Here is a 19,587-nt window from a genome sequence, read left to right as displayed (position 1 = left end):
ACAACTACTTTTCTGGAAAGCAGATGTCACTCCTTAAAGTTTCCACTAAAGCCTTCATCATTTCAAAAGGTCTTGGTGATGACCCAGATGGTTACCCAGGCTTATAAGGAGAATGGGGGGTGGCAGCTAAATAAAGTGCCATAATCCTAATTCGGCTTGAGTAAATTCATACACCAGTGCTTTAAAAACCAGCTCTGCATTTTTACTTTATATCACCAGTTTAAAAAAAAAAAAGACGGAGGAGTGATTAAACACCAATGGTTTCGGCAGAAGACAACTCACTTCTCAGGAACTGACGGTGACGTGCTGTCGGTATCTGGAGGTGAGCGCACGAGCACCGGAGGCTGAGGGGCTGGGGAAGGAAACAAGACGGCCATCAGATTTGCTCCAAGAGGTGCGAGGGCGCCGGTCTCGAAGCGGACGTGGTGGGGGGGCGGGGAACAGGACACAAACACAAACACAAACACGCTCAGCGTCCCCCAGGTGGGCGGACCGACGCCACCTCACCATTCCCCGCCCCTGGACCCCGCGGCCCCCCTCGGACTCAAGGCCGGAGCCCAGTGCGAAGCAACCTGGCTTTAGGAGCAAGGCAGCTGCCGCAAAGGCCCCGCTCACTGTAACGGCCGCGGAGCGACAAGCCTTTCAGTCAGTAGGTAGGAGACAACGTAGAGTCTCGATGCGGGCGGTGGGGGAGTGAAGCATTTCTCCTCTTCCTCTCACAAGCGCGCGGGAAGCAGCTTACCCACCCCCAACTCTGTCGCAGCTCCCACCTTCCGCCGCCGCCGCCTTGAGGGAAGTCGGAGCGACGGGGGTCACGGCGGGGGTCAGAGGGTAAAGGTCTTGCTCCCAGCAGCCTCCGCGGTGGATACGTCGCCATCTTGGATCCGCGGGACAAGAAAATTCATGCGGTGAGTTTTTGGCAAATTTTCGGAAGTCTGGCAGCGGGGCGCGCGGCGGGGGCGGCGGATTCGGGGCCCCCGCAAGGCGGGGGAATGCCTCGGGGCCGGCCCTGTCGCACTCGGGGTCCGCGGGTAGCTTCCCGGCCCGCCGCTTCCCGTTGCTTTTGTCTCGGCTCCAATCGAGAGAGGGAGAGCGGAGCGGGCGGGGAGGGGGGGTGGCGGCGGTGGAGGGAGGGAGGGGGTGTGTATGGGGGGTGGTGGACGGGACGTAAAGCGTCGCTGTACTCGGGCCGCTGCAGCGCCGGCTCCAGATCCTAGGCCCAGTCCCGTCCGCGGGCGGCCGGGCTTTTCCCGGACTCCGTTCCCCGGGGCTCCCGCCAGCGCGGAGGAGCGGCTGCCGCCGCGCTGCTTCCTGGGGTGAAAAGAGAAGGTGGCAGCGCCGGCAACCGAGGAGCCCCGGCCCGCTTTGGTCGGCTTTGCCACCTTCCCAGCAGCTGCTGGTCCCTGGTTCTTCACATTCTTTCAATTCACGCACATCATCCGCCACTTGTGTGTGTTTTTGTTTGTGTATGTAAGTGTAAGATGGGGGACACTGGACTGGTTAACGGGCCTCAGGAGCTTCCAGGCCCTGGGATACCGAAGGCCGTGCATGGTGGAGGCAGGAGGAGTGCAACTGTGATGCTGCTTCTGCCACCGCACCCGGAGGTTGAAGCTTCCGTGGTGTAGTAGAGACCGAGTCCTGATGGTCCTGGGGAGGCGGAGGAACCCGAGACGTTGTTTTTGTTTGTGAAGTTGCAAGCCCTAATGTTTTTACTTCCGCCGGGGCCTCTCCACTTTTTGCTTTTAGGTCTTAAACTTGTAAAGTTTCATGGAAGAAATGAATCGGATTAAGAGAAGCCCTTCCTAATTATTAGTTGAGGTACTGTTGTATGTCTAGAAAAAGCATCTAACTCTTGGTGACTATGGCCCTTAGCGAAAACGAATAAGTTTTCTTTTGTAAAAGCATTTTTAAAATTTGCATTTATTCTGGGCGCTGTGAGTACACTATCGTCCCCACAAAAGTCTTACATACGGGTACCACTGACTTCGGAAGGCACCTTAACATCAACTTCCTGCTAGTCCTAGTAGGCAGCTTCACTTTTCAATATCCAAAGACCAAGTGCACCATATTTTCTTTCATTTTCGTAGAACTCTTGGTCAGAGGATCTTACTCCTTTATTTATTGTCTGGACAGTTCTTAATAATTAAGTACTCTGATAAAATTTTTGGCATAATAGTTGAAAGTACTGTACTGATCACATGGAAAGCCATACTTGAATTTAAATGTTAAAAGTGGAACACATTTCCTGTCATGCTTGATAGTAAGAATGTTTAGAGCTCAAGAATCATAGGTGCCATTGTCCATTTGCCTGAAATAACGTAAGTGGAGATTATTAATGAAGAATGGACTGGGGGGGGCGCAGAAGTTTAAAAGTATCTATTTACATACCCAGCTTTACATTGAGTTTGTGAATACTGGGTATATTTGACAGCAGTTCTTTGCCAAATGTCAATAAATTGATATCTTACAATTTGGGAAGGTAACTTTATCCCAGGTTTAAAGGGCTTATTAAGAATCTCAGTAGACTGAAATGATTAAATGTACATTCACATCTTACATGTCCATCTACATTCAGGTCTTGTTTCATTGAAATGTTTCTTAAATGAACTAGTAGACCGAATTCCTTAGTAAACCCTGTATATTACACTACTCTTTAGTTTGTAGTTGTTTTGTAATATTAAATCTAAAGGAAAAGAAATACAAAATAAACTGAAAAAAGAAAAAATTCCTCTAAAATTCCTTCTACTCTATCCACTTCTTTCTTGACTTTGCAAGACCTCACTTAATTTAAAATAGTACTTCCCCCCTTTTATCTAAAGATTTGGATGGTAGGGCTTCCTGCTAATACCTTGAGTGGAAAAATGAGGGCAAAGTGCATGTTTGAATGATTTATACCATCTTCATTTGAGAAGTACCTGATCTTAAATATAAAATAAAGAATTCCAAATGATATACCTCCCTAAAAGAACTAATTCTTTTTTTTTTTTTTTTTGCTTTATTATTTTGGATGTTTAATTTACTTTTTGATTTTTCAGAGATGCTTTATAGTTAAAACGTGAAAGTTCTCTTTATTCAAAAATTAGTAAGTACTTCAGATTTATGAGTAGATTTCATTGGGAATAGTTCCAACCCAGTACTTTTGGTTTTTGTCTCTTTAGTAGATACTGGTGTTAAAAGTACTTAAACTTTGAAAAATACCACTAAAGAATTTTTCACATCCCACGAGAAGTTATAGTTTTACCTTTTTTAGAGACAAATTGGCTTTATAAAATTGTCTGATAATGTGGAAGAGTTTTAAAAAGTACTTCATATGTAAATATTTTGAGTAGACATTCATAAGCTAGTAAATGTAATTTTAATTTATAATTTAATGTTTTGCCCTTTAAAAGAGATGTTCAGTGATAATATTTTTTTAACTAAAGTTTTTGTTATGATCACATATTTAAAAATAAATTCTGGATCTTATATGCTTCTTTAAATAAACATTTGAGGACAACTTAATGTGAATAGTGATACAGTCTGTGGAAAAGATACTTTTAAATATTTACAGTTTTATTTGTTAGCTGGACCCCTAGTGGACTTATTAAAACAAAGAAGCAGAAGAAGTTACCAGATAGAGTAATTTTGGGGGCAGAGTTAATCTGAGTTCTACTGTAATGTTTGAATAGAATTACATACAATATTTATCAAGATATCTAGTGCTATGATAGGAGTCATTCTGATCCTTGAGACAGGTGATTGTTCTTCCTTATCAAGGATGATTTCTACCTATAATATTTAAAGGAATTAAATTATGACATATACTAGATGTGTTGAAAAGAGCTTTGCTAAAATTGATGTTGTAGACAATTTGCCTTTGTAAAAAAAGTAGAAGAAAAATTAACTTTTACCTGAGCTTTTCAATTTAAGTAATATATAATTTTTCTTGGTTTTCTATTTGTCATGCTTTGATTTCTACTTTAACTCATCACAAATCATGCTGATAAGGCATATTCATTTATATACTATTAAGACTGACCTGGAAATGAAATTCTTACTATTTTCTGATAGCTTGTGTTCTGTACTTTAGATGCAGATCTCTTGGCATGTCACTTAGGGGATATGCTGCATTATGAAATAAGAAAATGCTTTACCTTATTTTTGGCTAAGAGCTCATAGCTTATAAAAGAGGAAATGCACAACAGTGAGTTATGTAGGAAAAATTTTCTTTCCTGGACACTCTTTAATATTTTATCTGTTCTTAGACTCAGGATCTAAGTTCATTTATATATAGTTAGGTATTTCATTTATATTTACCATTTACTCTGAAATTTCCTTTTTCTTTTCATTTGTGTGTGTGTGTGTGTGTGTGTGTGTGTGTGCGTGCGCGTGTGCGTGCGCGCTCATTTGTGTTGGGGGTTAACTGTCACTTCTGTTGCTTCATAAACTTATTTAAAATTCTTCTCTGATATCACTTTCTTCATGAAATCTTTCTTGACTCCCAGAATTCTCTTGCTATGTTGCATTTTATTCTTCAGACTTCCATTATCATATGTGTCACATTGTTTTGTAATTGGCTGTCTCTCCTTACCTTCCAGTGAAACGTTCACTGGACTGTGAGCATCTGAGGGGTAGGGCTCTGTTTTGTTTGTATTTGTATTTCTGGTGCTTTCTATACTTCATAATACTTGGTAGGTTCTCCATAAACATGTCTTAACTGGAACTGTTTTGCCAGATTGTCTTTTGACACTTAATACTGACAGAGTGTTCATTTTCCAAGCCACAAACCAGAAGCAACAAGTTTGAAAAGATAGGGAGAAAGATGTCCTGTATTCCTTTACTGTCTTTCTTATATTTGCTTAATTATCTATGATAAAATAAGTGACTAGCTTCTTACAGAAATGTATAGTCTGTATGGAACTAAGAAAATAATGTTAGGAATAGAGTGATTAAGGTCCTGTTTTGCTTTTGACTGTATTTCTTGCAGTATTTTATATGGCTACAATCATTAGTTGAAGAAGATACTTTGTATTTGTATTTATAAAGTAATGCATATTTACCTCTAAATGGGGAGTTCCTCTTAAATTTGGCTTTCTGAAGTTAAGATTCTGTGCCCCTCCCCCCTTTCCTGCTAATACCTGGTCCAATACTTAGTGCAAAGTAGAAGTTCTCAGTTTGAAAACCATTGTTCTTATGAAATTGGTTGAGAAGGTTTCATGTATACTTATCAGAGATGCAAGATACAAAAAGTTCTGAAAACTGATCTTTTGTTTGTTTTTTAAACATGGTAAATTTCAATTGGAATTATTTCTCTTAACCTAATTAGTAATATATTATCCCTCTTACTATAGTTTTCTAGCAGCTTAATATAGATATGTTAGTGTGTTTGATTACATTGCTGCCTAGACCACTTGGGGGATGTGATGCTATATGTGATATACTTTTTTACTTTTCTTTCTAAAATCTTAAAGATTATAATTTTGAGAAATTTCTGGCCATAAGGGTTTGGATAAGAGATTGTGAGCCACCTTTTGCTTGTTTTAGAGTTATAGATATCAGAACAGGATAAATGACTTATTTAGTTGAGATGCTAATGTTTGGCTTATAATTTTAGAAATCTTTTCGTATATATTACTTGCCTATATATTTTCCAGGGACTTTTTGAATGACAATGTTTTTTTAAAAAGAGAATTTGATCTACTAATCCTTTCTCTGCTTTTTCTGAATGGAAACTAAATGTCTTATGGGAAACTAAATCTTCATTTAGTAAATAAAATAAGCAAGAGAAAAGTACTGTGACCTGGCAATTTAGGTAGCAATAAATTGACTTGATTTTTGTCCAAACATATTGATACACCATTTTCCCACTTAGATATTCAGATGTAAAACCAACTCCATTGTGAGTCAGCATCTGGACAAAATGTAGTGATTGATTATGTAAGATGGTGTATTTGGTAGAGGAACATTTATTGGGTTTTATGACATATCTGACAGGAATGTATTTTTGTGTTACTTTTACATTGTAAGGTATAGTGCTTATCCTGCTTATAAATTTCATAGTTTTTTGTTTGTAAGAGTCTTTCATATATCAGTAAAATAATAATATTCATTAAGTTTACCATACCAATTCAAAAGATCTGGATTCCTTTGGCCTTACTGTGGTTAGTATTTTAAAAATGCTTTACAGCTTGCAGAGTACTTCCAAATACATTATTTCAATTTTATATGGTTGTGGTTTTGATGTTAACTTTTAAAATAAATTTAACATTAACAATTACATAGAATAGTCAGGATATTTAGATCAGTATAAAAATTAGAAGTTGGGAATTATGAAGGCAATTTTCACCTAACTCAAGTTGACTTTATTTATTTTAGTACCCTCTATAGAGAAAATGATAAGATTAAGTTAGTGTAAGTGGAAGGTCTGCTTTTTGAAACTTGATCATCTTGCAGATAATTGATAGAGAAATTTGAAAGAGAAGTAGCAGTAGGAAAGTTGTTTCAAACATGATTCTTAACAATTCCCGACAGCTGTTCATTTTTTAAAAAATTCTAAACATTCATTTAGAAACACTCAAAACTTAGAAGAATACTATGAGAATAGGTAATAATACATTATATGATGTTGATGCCACATTTTGCATATTTCCTTATTGCACAGTTATTCTGTGAGGCAATCATATGCTTAAGTAGATATGCCTTGAGCTTTCCCTTGATTTAGTAGTACACAAAATAGTACTTTAGGGATGTAGTTTTTGTGGTTTCTGCATGAATGAGCATGTCTGGACAGAAAACGTTCTAATCTGTGCAGTTTTATGAGAAATTCTAGGTGTATTCCTAGACATGTCAGCCCCCAAAGTATTTTAAAATTTAATCTATAATGCACTTTTGTGTATGTGTGTGAATCACATGTCCCAAAATATATGTATATGTTTAAAACAATTGTAATCATATGCTTCTGGGATTTTGTGAAGCACATATTTGTGAATTGCTGGATTCAGTGATCTCTAAAGTTACTGTCAACCCTAAAATTCTGTGTTTTTTATATTAATTTTTAAATTTATATATGATAGTGGAGTGCATTACAATTCTTATTACACATAAAGAGCACAAATTTTTCATACCTCTGGTTGTATACAATGTATATTCACACCAGTTCATGTCTTCATACGTGTACTTTGGATGATACTGTTCATCACATTCCACCATTATTTCTAATCCCATGTCCCCTTCCCTTCCCCTCCCACCCCTCTGCCCTATCTAGAGTTAGTCTATTCCTCCCATGTTCCCACTCCCTATCCCACTATGAATCAGCTTCCTTATATCAAAGAAAATATTCGGCATTTGGGTTTTTGGGATTGGCTAACTTCGCTTATCATTATCTTCTCTAACTCTATTTATTTACCTGCAAATGCCATGACTTTATTCTCTCATTGCTGAGTAATATTCCATTGTGTATATATATCACATTTTTTTTAATCCATTCATCTATTGAAGGGCATCTAGGTTGGTTCCACAATTTAGCTATTGTGAATTGTGCTGCTATAAACATTGATGTGGCTGTTTCCCTGTAGTATGCTGTTTTTAAGTCCTTTGGGTATAGAGGGAGGAGAGAGATAGCTGGGTCAAATGGTGGTTCCATTCCCAATTTTCCAAGGAATCTCCATACTGTTTTCCATATTGACTGCACCAATTTGCAGTCCCACCAGCAGAGTATGAGTGTACCTTTTCCCCCCACATCCTTGCCAACACTTATTGTTGTTTGTATTCATAATAGCTGCCGTTCTGACTGGAGTGAGATGAAATCTTAGAGTAGTTTTGAAATTCTGTGTTTTTAAAGTGTTCGTAAAACTTCTTTCTGCAGATGCAAGATTTGTAGAATTTACTTGATGTTGATTTGGATAGAAATTGTTTTAAACTTTAGGTTCTACTGGTTAGATGTTAGCACTCTAGATGTTTTCAACTAAATCCTTTGGTGTTTGGGTGTTCTGTATTAGAAATTATTTTTAGATTCTGTAAATATGATGGTGGTCAATAGAAGTTTTCATCTTCATCAAACTAATATTCTGTTGGGAAGTAAATACTTTTAGGTAGTCATAACCAATGAAGAAAATAAAGGTGGTTAAAGGTAACAGCAGTTGACTAGTTTTGAAGAACAGATTATTTTAAATAGAGTGTTGAGAGAAGACTGCTGTGAGCAGAAACCAAAAAAGGAGAAAGCCATGCAAAAATCTTTTGAGTGAGTGGTTTACCAGGCAGAAGAAGTAGAAGGCTCTGAAGTAGGATCAAGTTTTGTGGTTTTGAAGATACCAAGATATTTTATAAACATTTGCTTAGTGCTTTCTGCGTGAATGGGGTAAACACTGAAGTGAGGGAAGAGACAAGATGTAATCCATTTAACTGCTGAAAATTTTGTGGTGGATCCTATAGTTACCCATGTCATTGTCTTTTTTTTTTTTTTTTTGAATACTAGGGATCCAACCCAGAGCTTCAGTTGTTGGAGGCAAGAGCTCTACCATTAGCCTTTAATAAATTTTATCGGGAGCTCAAGGAAGAAGGAATTATTTTTCATTAAGTGAGCTTAAAAGTGTTTTCTAGCTCTGATGGAATTCAGGGTTTGTATACATTAGTGGAAAATGACATAAGAGAACAAATTTAAAATTTTCATCAATTTGTGTTTTCCTAAAATAATAAATTGTTTTAGGAATTTTTAGTTTTACAGTTTTAAATACTTCTTAGAAATTAGTTCATATTGTTTTTTATGTTTAATCAGATTACCTTGTATAATTCAATAAATGTTAACTACGAGCTGTGCACCATTATACGTGTCCTGCATATTTCTCAAGCTTTTAAATTTTGGTGGTGCATGCTGTAGAAATGCACTAGACTAGAGCAATCTTATTTTAAGGTATTAATGAATTGGTTCCAGGAGATAGTGCTTGAACTAGATTTCAAGTTTACTACATGGAAGCGGCAGGTCATCAGCATTGTATTTGTCAGGAGGATATACTGGATTTAGAAAATGGCAAGGTAATTCTTCATCAATCTTGATGGGGTTCTGGGATCTCATAGTCAAAGGAGTAAAATAGCTGCAGTATGAGAGTCTTTATTTTACGTTGGCTTTTTAGAGTCACTAACAATTTTTTAAATGGCTTTTTTAAAAACAGTAGTGATCAGATTTGTGCTTCAGAGGAAATTTTTATAATTACAATCTTGATGGTGTATTATATGCCACAAAGTTTTAAAGAATTGTTTTGTCTCCATTAGACAAATAAATATTTTGTATTCATAGATTTTTTATTCTTGTTTAATTATAACTTCAAAACTCTGTAATGTGTACCATCTGGAAAACTTGTTTGTGATACATATATACTAATGCCAATAGTTGGAAGTTTTGACATTAATAGATGAAATTTGATATATAAGTTTTGAGGAAGGGTGCCGGGGTTATGGCTCAGTTTTAGAGTGCTCTCCTCGCACATGCAAGGCCCTGGGTTCAATCCTCAGTACCACATATAAGTAAATAAAATGAAGTTATTAAAAAAAAAGTTTTGAGGCAGGCAAAATTTGAATGTTGTTATTTGACAGAATTTGTAGGAATGATATTTAACATTACTTGGATAAATCAGAATAATACCAACAAAATATAGAGTGAAAAAAAATCACTCATAGAAGCTGATACTCTTATATTCTTAGACATGCCTTTTTTTCCCAATTCTGTGATACATGTGTTTTTAGATAAAAATATTATACCCAACAGTTATGCATTGATGTTAGATTGCCAGCATTGTTTAATTCTGACGTGCAGAAACACCCTAGATGAATGTTCTGGATAAAAAGAATTGATTCCCTATGAATGTAGTTTGAATTATTACTTTGAGAGTATGCATTATATACCATTTTATAATGGCAAAAGTTAATGTTTTTACCATGCTGATTTGGAGCTACCCAAGTTGTCTACTTGTCTATTTAGTTCATTTTTGGCTGAATAAAATAGAACTGATTATAACTATCTCCTATTAAAGACAGTTAAATTGTGCTGAAATTTTACATAATTTTGCCTAAAAGTCAGAACAGCTAGCCAACCTGAATTTAAATCACTGTTTTGCTTTTAATTAGCTGTGTGACTTATCCTCCCTAAACTTCAGCTTTCTTGTTTGAAAAATGTGGATAAATAACAATATTTACTTCAGAGTTGACATATAAGGACTAAAGGTTCTTTTTGTTTTGTTTTTGTTTTTTGGAGTGGGAAATGTTACATTAAAGAAAAGTTTCTGAGGCATTTGAGAACTAGCTACTGTTTGATGCACTGTGCTCTATTATGTATCAAATTTGTAAATGTAAACAAGAATACAGTCTTGCTTTTCCAGTCTAGACATGCTTTTCCTACAAGAAATTTTGTTTAAATGGTGTCTGTGACATATTATATGTAGTATTTGGATAATAAATCTTAGCATTGCCCTACCTGTAGCACTTGGCACAGAATAGGGGACATCATAGATTATAGGCATATAATAATTTGTTAAGTGGTATCTAATTGATCTGCCATTTACAGCCTGAATAATGTGGAGTTATTTGTAGTAATTTTCTTAGTTTCTGTTTTCATTTATTTTTCTTTTGTATTGGAGATTGAATGCAGGGGCACTTTACCAGTGTATCCTAGTTCTTTTTATTTTGAGACAGGGTCTTGCTAAGTTGCTAAGGCTAGCCTAGAACTTGCGACTCTCTTGCCTCAGCCTACTGAGTCTCTGGGATTATAGGCATGTGCCACTGCACCTGACTCTCTATTTTCTTTGCCTTAAAATGAATAAAATATTTTTTCTTGGATGTGTTTAATGTGTTAAATTTTGATTCTGTAAAACTATAACAGTATGTTTTTTTTTTTTAAAGAGAGAGGAGAGAGAGAGAGAGAATTTTGAATATTTATTTTTTAGTTCTCGGTGGACACAACATCTTTGTTGGTATGTGGTGCTGAGGATCGAACCCAGGCCGCACGCATGCCAGGCGAGCGCGCTACCGCTTGAGCCACATCCCCAGCCCCAGTATGTTTTTAATAGTGTTGGTTCTTACTCTTTTCTTTGATTTGAGCAAATATTTCCAAAATTCTGGAAATTTAGAGGAAATACTTGACATAGTACCTAAAAATAAGCGTATTTTTAAATATTTTTAATTTTAATTTGTTATATATGACAACAGAATGCATTACAATTCATGTTACACATATAGTGCACAATTTTTCCTATCTCTGGTTGTACACAAAGTAGAGTACTTAGGTAATGATGACCATCAAGTTCTACCTTCTTTCCTACCCGTAAGTTCCCTCCCTTCCCTTCCCTCCCCTTTTCTCCTTTGCCCTATCTAGAATTAATTTAATATTCCTCCTGCCCTTGCACACAGCATATTATGGATCAGCATCCTTAAATCAGAGAAATCATCTGGCATTTGTTTTTTGGGGATTGACTAAATTTCACTTATTTTTTGAAAGTTGAAAAAATCTGCCATCTTTTACCTTTGAAAGTATGCTGATTTTTAATGGAGAAATAACATCATTTTGTGAACATTCCACAAGGATCCAGAAGATGGAATCTAGTCTGGGCCTTAGAAACTTTTAGTTATGTGCTTAAACAAATCAACTAATATTGAAGAACTTTGTCTTTTAAAAAATAATTTTTGCCTCCCAGAGTAGCTGATGACAATTAAAGATAATTAAAAGCAAAGTATTTGGCTAACTGTAAAGCATGTTGAAAGGGTTTTAGTAGCTATTTCTGATTACTGGTTGTAACTAGTTAAGATGAATCTAGTTAAATATGTGATATTATCTTGTGATGATGTTACATTCATGAGATTTTTCCTTTATGCAGTTTGGTTTAATGAAATATCTGGCTTATTAGACTTTAGGACAGGGGAATTGAGAGATTATTGGAGTGGGCAAAAAACATTCTATGTTCATCATAGCAGGCCATTTAATATAGTACTTGATAATTTTGCATGCTGAAGTCCTGAGTCTTTCTGTTTGCAATTATATATAGTAGGAAGCCTGCTTCATACAGTTCATTCATAGATAAGAGTGAAGATCATGGATATTTTGGGGGTTATTTTTATTATTTCTTGTAACTATTTGCATTTGCATACTTTATCATGGTTAGTCAAGTATATTTTTTGTAAGTAGGCTTGTCTTTTAAAAATTCATTTGTAACTGAACATAGAGAACATCAGTGTAATAGTTTGAAACTACTATATATTCTTTGCATATATAATGTTTGAAAAACTTAAGTCACCCCCTCCCCCCTTAAATCTGTACGCTCTCTTGAGGACTGAGTCTTTTTTGAGGGGTGTACTGGGGATTGAACTCAGGGGCATGCAACCACTGAGCCACATCCCCAGTCCTTTTTAGTATTTTATTTAGAGAGAGGGGCTCACTGAGTTGCTTAGTGATTCACTGTTTTTGAGGCTGGCTTTGAACTCATGATCCTGAGGCAAGCCTCAGCCTCCTGAGCCACTGGGATTATAGTTGTGCACCACAGAGTCTGGCTAGTGCTGAGTCTTTTGAAGCATTAAAAGTAAATACCATATAAGGAAAGCAGAATAGCACTAAGTAGCTGCAGTAGCAAAGTGAGGAAAGTGAATCAGACTAATGAATGTAGAAAATGATGGCTGTGCATTGAAGGAAAAGCACAGCTTATACTGTCATTCTTGTAAAACCTAGTTATTTTAAGTGCTTATTGTGTTTGCTTATTGATTATTTAACCTTGTAGTTATAAAAAGCTACTTTCAAGTAAAATATTTTTTTTGTTCTAATAACATTAAAACTCTATAGTAACTCACTCTGCCACCTCAGAGTAGAGCCTCATTTTTTTTCATAGTAACCAAGGCAAATAATTAAAATCAAATGATTCATCTAAAATTTATTTATATAAAAACCCACAGGGCTGGGATTGTAGCTCAGTGGTAGAGCACTCTCCTAGCACATGGGAGGCACTGGGTTCTATCCTCAGCACCACGTAAAAATAAATAAATAAAGGTATTGTCCCATCTATAACTAAAAAAAAATTTAAAAACTACAGATTCTTGACAAAATATGCCTGTTCATAATCAATAATTTAATAATTAATAAACTTAATGATTTAAATTTAATAATAATTTTATAATTATTGTCAGGGAAAACAGCGTGCTTAGGCATCTTATTCAGTTATGTCCATAATGTGTATTATTCTAAGAAAAAGATAAATTAGCACATTTTAGACAAGTTTTCAAAATCAAAAGCTCTTTGTTTATTTGTGGAAATTAGAGTAACTAGAGAGTTTATTCTTCAGAAAAGTCTATATCCCAAGGTAAAGTATTGATAAGGCCTTTCTTTGTAATTGTATATGCCAGTACTGGACAAATAATATCTGTGCTAAAATATCAAGACATGACAAAAGTTTGTTTGCTTTTCTGTTAGCTTTAACAGTATTTCAGAAATGATTTATCTTTATTTCTGTTTTATCAGTTGCCTCAAGAAAAAAATGATTTAAGTTTCTTGATTTCTAAAACCTTATTCAAATTGATAATTTGAAAAGTTTTTATACACTGGGGCATCTTCAACCCAGGGAATTTTGAAGTGAAGTTTTTTTTTTTTTTTAAAGGGAAGACTCTTGTACAGAAATGACTAGTATTATAACTTAGCTATTTTAGTATTTTGATTCCTCTGTGTGTGTGTGTAGGTGTATATATACACATATATTTGCTTATGTAGCAGCATGCTAAAGAAGCACTACTGTTAATATATTGGTTTTAAAATTTTTAATATGATGTAAAAAATGTGAGGGAATTGCTATGGTAAAAAGTAATAGTAATGGCATGCGTTTAATATAAGAAGGGTAGTAAGTAAAAATTAGGAAAAAAAGAAAAATTACTTCCAAGCTTGCAACCTCGAAAACTGTTAGCTAGGACAAACATTATTTGTCACTTTGTGTGTGTGCGTGCGTATATCTTGTCTGTTCCTATTTGTAAGTACTACAGCCTCTTTGTTTTGCTTCTTGATTATTAAATAATACATGGTGTGGAAACTTAGAAAATGAAGGAAAGTGTAAAAAAAGAGGAGGAAAAAGCCATCTAGAGACATCTATCGTTTACATTTTTTGTAATAGAGAAATTGAGATATACTCATTTGTAATATTTATCCAAAACAAGAAACTTAATGGCCAAAGCATAACTGATTTAATGATTTCTTATTGTTGAATATTTTATTTTATTTTTATTTTCAGTTTCATAAATAGCACTCTGATGAACATTTGGCTGAATTTTAGTTTGTATGTTTGAATTTTTTTAAAGAAAGCATTCCTGTAAGTTTAATGTAATTTTGATGTATATGAATTCTGAAGTTAAGTAGCTCCAATGCTTAACAAATTTTTGTGTCCTTAGTCAAATTACTTTTCAAGCTTTAATGCCTTCTCTTATAAGAGTAAACATAATAATGGTACTTACTTCATGGGTTAGAAGGAGTAAATGACAATATATAGTACAGCATTTAGCATAACCTATGTACTGTAGGACCCATCTCAGAGAAGGCTTTCCCTAACATTAAGTAAATCCTGTTCTCCATAGCATCTAAGGTTGAATATCCTTTATTCAGAATTCTGGGAAGTAGAAGTGTTTGAGATTTTTGGAGGTTTTTTGTTTTTTGTTTTTTTCATTTTGGAATATTTATATAGACTTTACCAATTGAGTATCCCCAACCTGAGCAATATGGAATCTAAAATGCTTAAATTTGAACTTTTTTGAATGTTATATTGGCACTCAAAAAAGTTTTGTGTATGATTATTTCAGATTTTGGATTTTTATATTAGAGATGGTTAACTTGTACTGCAATTAGTCATTTAAAAGTTTGTCCTGCATTCTACCACTGGGTCATGAGTGGGGACTAAAGTAATGTTGTTTACTGATGTGTATTTGAAACCTCACACAGCCTGACAAATGACTATTTATTAAATATGAAAAACTGTTTTTCAAAGCTTTTAATAGTTTATTAGACCAAAGCTGTGCTGATTTATATCCTTATTCTGTGAATTGTCTGTTTTTCACTCTGTTGTCAGTGATACTTAATATAGTTGTGTACAAACATTGTTCTATATTTTAAAGGTGTAAATGATATTTTTAAAAATGTGAGTTTTTAAAATTTTTCTAAAGATTGAACTCTTTGTATTGTGTGATGACTTATATTTTATGTGTCTTCTGTTTATTTTCTTCATTCTCACTGATAAGAATAGAGTTAAAACTAATATGGGTTATATAATTCTGTCTGGTCCCTTGACAGGCATCATTCCATAATTCTTGGTGTGGAGGAGGAGTAAATATGAGATGAAATTAATACAAACACAGTACTTTCCCACAATTGATCACCAAGTGGTTAAAATAGGATAAACTTAATGTAGGAATTTAAGAGAATTTTTGACTGCTTTATTGTATCAACACAAAATGTAGTGAAGATAGGAAGTGTTAAAATTAGATTGTACTTTCATTTAAGCTTATGCTGTTTGGAGGGCTTTAAAATCTGAAAATAGTAATTTGCTCTGTGGGTAGGCAAAGTGTGTACTAATTTATTTGTTCATTAGACAGATATTTGACTCTTATATGCCAGGCCCTGTTATAGAGAATACAACAATATATAAAAAAATAAAAATAAAAAAAATAATAACAAACATTTGTATGGCAGAAGGTAGTAAGGATGTGGAGAAAAAGACTAGGAATATGTATTACATATGGGATGCAGATTTACATAGACTGGTCAGAAGGTGAATGGGTGAGCAATCCTGTGCATAATAGAAGAAAAGGATTTCAGGAAATGACAACAAAGAGCAAATACCCTGGAGAGGTAGTCTTGGTGTTTTATGATTGAAAAAATTGCAAGGAAGTTTGTGTGGCTGCAGTGTAGCAGGAAAGAGAGACAATGGTAGATGGTTACAGAAAAGGTGGGGAACCAGGGCAAATGAGGAAAAAATGTTGCTGAACCACCATAAAGACTAACTTTTACTTGGGATAAAATGATCTCATAGATCCTTTTTACATGTTATATAAAATTAGCTGAATTCTTTTCATTTTATAGTTGAATAGAAGTTTTGTTGGGTAACAAGTATAGAAACTTCTCTACTTAGAATGAGTTAAATATCTTAAGTTGAAAGTGCATTTAATACACAACCTACTTTAACAACATGGCTTACCAACACAATATTTTATACATTGCTGTGCTTCCCTGCTGCCACTCAGTACGTTGAAACAATATTGTACCACATGCTCCTAGCTTGGGAAAAGATCAAAATTCAAAGTTTGAATCATATTTTCTACTGAATGTAGATAGCTCTGGTGCCATTATGATATAAAAAAAATCTTTCTGTGGAACTAGCTCTTTAAGTTGGGAAGCAAGATATAATGCAGTTAGATTATAACAGTGTATGTGTGTGACTTTTAAAAGTCCATATGTGATGTAAATTCTTTGCAGAGAAATTAATAAATAAACTTTAGATGGCTGAATTAAATATAAATACTAAGAGGATCAAGCAATTTGGACCAAGAAAGCTAGTGCTGCTACTGATTTCTGTCAAACATTATGATTTTTTTTAAGCAAGTTAATATGCTACTTAAAAGTTTTAGGAAGACTTTTTTTTTTTTTTTAAGTTGTTGAGGGACCTTTGTTTTATTCTTTATTTATATTGGAGTCTGAGAATCGAACCTAGTGTCTCATATTTGTGAGGTAAGCACTCTTCTACTGAGCCATGACCCCAGCCTTAGAAAGACTTCTTTAAATTTAAATGTATTTCTTGTTATTTTCCATTTTAATGCCCATAGGAACTACTGTCATTTTTATATTTATTATATTTTAATAAATATAAAAATGTTTTTACAGTATTACAAGGCAACTATTTAAGTGTCCTTTTCTGTGAGTTTTGACAAATTTACACACTTGTATGACCATTACTGATTCAGATTCAGAATATTCCCATCACCTCTGAAGTTTTATTGATGATGGTGGTCATCGTGATTGTCCAAGCAACCATTGACTGTCAGTATAGTATTTTTTTTTTTTAAGAGAGTCAACCAAATGGAGTGATCTCTTTTGCTACATAATTTTAAAATTAGTATTGCATGTAACATTCATTCACTTCTTTTGGATAGTGTTTTTTTTTTTTTTTTTTGTCTAGTATTTTACTAACTGGTACCTGAAATGTTTATGGGATGAATGCATTGGTACTGTAATATTCTTAGTTTTTATGAGGAAGACGCTACAACTTTTTCTAAGTTTTGTATGCTGCTAGGCTTAAATTTGTGTATAGATTATCTGACAGATATGTTAATAATGAAAAATGTGCAATGTTTAAGAGTAATATGTTTGTTCACACTGTCCCTTCCCCTATTATCTTGGAACTCTTTGTTTAACATGAATTGAATGTAAATGTGAAGATTTATTTCTGGATTCTCAATTCTATTTAACTGATGTGTTTATTTTTATGCCAGTATGATTATAGACTGAAAGTTTGAAAATAGAAAACGATAATCCTCCTACGACCTTTTTCTTTTTCAAGATTGTTTGGATTAGTCTGTGTCCCTCTAATTTCCATTTGAGTTTTAGGATTATCTTGTTGATTTCTGCAAAGAGGCCAGGTGAAATTTCTGATAGGGATTGTGTTCAATCAGTAGATTAGTGTTGAGTATACTGCCATCTTAAAGTGTTCTGATCTTTGTATTTGGATAGCTTTGTATTTGTATAGCTCTTTAATTTCTTTCCAGAAATGCTTTTAGTTTTCAGAGTAGAAATTATATACTTTTTTTGTTAAACTTATGCTTAAGTGTTTAAATCTCTTTGGTGGTTTGGAAATAGAATTGTTTTCTTAATTTAGTTTTTGGATTGTTCATTGTTGCTTGGAGATGCAGTTAATTCTAGCATATTGATTTTTGTACCCTGTAATCTTCCTGAACTTTTTCATTTACATATTGCAAAATTTGTTGCTATATTGTCATTATAGAATCTAAACTATTATTAAACTGCTGTAAAATCTAGACATTTTTAGTGTCTTTCTTAGGATTTTCTACGTATGTGATCACCTCATCTGTAGTTAGAGATAGTTTCACTTTTTGTTCAGTCTAGATGTTTTCTATTTCATTTTCTTGCCTAATTATTCTAGTTAGAATCTTCAATACAGTGTCGAATAGAAGTGATAAGAGTGAACAGTCTTATCTTTCCTGATCTTAGAAGGAAAGTATCCAATTTTTCACCATTAATTATGATGTTACTTTTTAAAAAAAGCCTTTTTATAAAATATCTTTTATCAGTTTGAAAAAGTTTCCTTCTGTTTTGCTGTTTTTATCATAAAGGCATGTTGGAGTTTTTCAAATACTTTTTCTGCATAATTCAAGATGTGAATTTTGTCTTATGAATGTAGTATGTTGTATTTTTGATTTTTGTATATTGAGCAACTTTTATATTCCTGGGATAAATCCTGTGTAGATAAGATGTGTAATCCCTTTTATGTGTTGCTGAATATGATTAGCATTTTGTTGGGGATTTTTATGTCTAATTCCATAAGAGATATTGGTCTTTGCGATGTGATGTCTTTGATTTGTGATGTCTTTGTTATTATCTAGGTAAAAATGCTCTCAGAGATTGAATTAGGAAGTATTCCAGGTATTTCTGTGTTTTGGAACAGTTTACAAACTAGTGATAACTAATTTCTTTTTTTAACTGTTTAGTAGAATTCATCAAGGCCTGGCTTGGGCTTTTTTTTTGTTTTGTTTTTAATTTGTCTTTTTCAACAGTAAACTTAAAATTTTTTTCTCTTTTGCTCTTCTGTTCCCATTTTACCTACTCTTGCTCTCATTTTACCTACTCCTGTTCTCATCTTTATTATCTCCTCATTGCTTTTGGTTTAGTTTGTTCATCTTTTTCTAGTTACTTAAGGTAGAAGTTTAGATAATTAATACTTTTAATGTAGGCATTCACTACTGTAACTATCCCTCCAAACTTTGCTTTCAATGTATTACATAAGGTTTGGGTATATTTTATTTTCAAGTTCATTCCTAAACTAGAAATTTATTGTGTGTGTGTGTGTGTGTGTGTGTGTGTGTGTGTGTTTAACCCTGTGGCTATTTAGAAGGATGTTTTTTATTTATCTATGACAACGGAATGCTTGACAATTCATATTACACATACAGAGCACAAATTTTTCATATCTCTGGTTGTATACAAAGTGTATTCACACCAATTTGTATCTTCATACATGTACTTTGGATAATGATGTCCATCACATTTCATCATCATTTCTAACCCCATGCCCCCTCCCTTCCCCTCCCACTCACCCTCTGCCCTATCTCCTATTTCTAATTTCATTCCCTTGTCTTTGGGGAACTTGCTTTTATTCTGGAAAATGTTCCATTAGTTCTTGAAGAATGTGTTTTGCTGTTCGTTGGCTAGTCTATAAACATCTTTCAGATCTTGTTGTTTCATACTGCTTTCAGTTTTCTTTTGGCTTGTTGATCTGTTTAGTTGTTGTACCTCCCCATCTTGTGGGGGTTGGGGGGAGCATTGAACCTGCCTGGCATGCCAGGCAAGCACTCTACCACAGAGCTGTGTCCAAC

At 34.5% G+C, this 19,587-nt stretch overlaps 2 protein-coding genes across 21 annotated transcripts in view; one reads left to right on the top strand and one right to left on the bottom strand.

The window, feature by feature from the left end:
• The window catches only part of LOC144378612 (uncharacterized), a 262,662-nt gene extending 261,753 nt beyond the window's left edge, over positions 1-909 (bottom strand). For 7 of the 15 annotated variants that reach the window (XR_013440459.1, XR_013440458.1, XM_078053145.1 and 4 more), the window contains exons 1-2: positions 743-877; positions 283-352 (exon numbers count right to left, since the gene is read on the bottom strand). Coding sequence is in view for 5 of the 15 variants with exons in the window: in XM_078053145.1 (XP_077909271.1) it covers positions 283-352; positions 743-877 (205 nt within the window). In the remaining 10 variants the exon portion in view is untranslated. Of the gene's footprint in view, positions 1-282; positions 353-572 lie in introns of all 15 variants that reach the window. The other 8 variants (XR_013440466.1, XR_013440465.1, XR_013440460.1 and 5 more) reach the window with 5 other exon arrangements.
• Cnot2 (CCR4-NOT transcription complex subunit 2) overlaps positions 766-19,587 on the top strand; it is a 101,085-nt gene continuing 82,263 nt past the window's right edge. For 2 of the 6 annotated variants that reach the window (XM_078053140.1, XM_005328741.4), the window contains exon 1: positions 766-908. Coding sequence is in view for 2 of the 6 variants with exons in the window: in XM_078053139.1 (XP_077909265.1) it covers positions 904-908 (5 nt within the window). In the remaining 4 variants the exon portion in view is untranslated. Of the gene's footprint in view, positions 909-1,534; positions 1,819-19,587 lie in introns of those variants that run through there. The other 4 variants (XM_078053139.1, XM_005328740.3, XM_078053138.1 and 1 more) reach the window with 3 other exon arrangements.

The sequence above is a fragment of the Ictidomys tridecemlineatus genome, chromosome 6 (genome assembly GCF_052094955.1).
Source record: "Ictidomys tridecemlineatus isolate mIctTri1 chromosome 6, mIctTri1.hap1, whole genome shotgun sequence".
Classification (NCBI taxonomy): Eukaryota; Metazoa; Chordata; class Mammalia; order Rodentia; family Sciuridae; genus Ictidomys; species Ictidomys tridecemlineatus.
The sequence above is the reverse complement of the archived record's forward strand: the minus strand, read 5'-3'. Positions and strand labels throughout refer to the sequence as shown.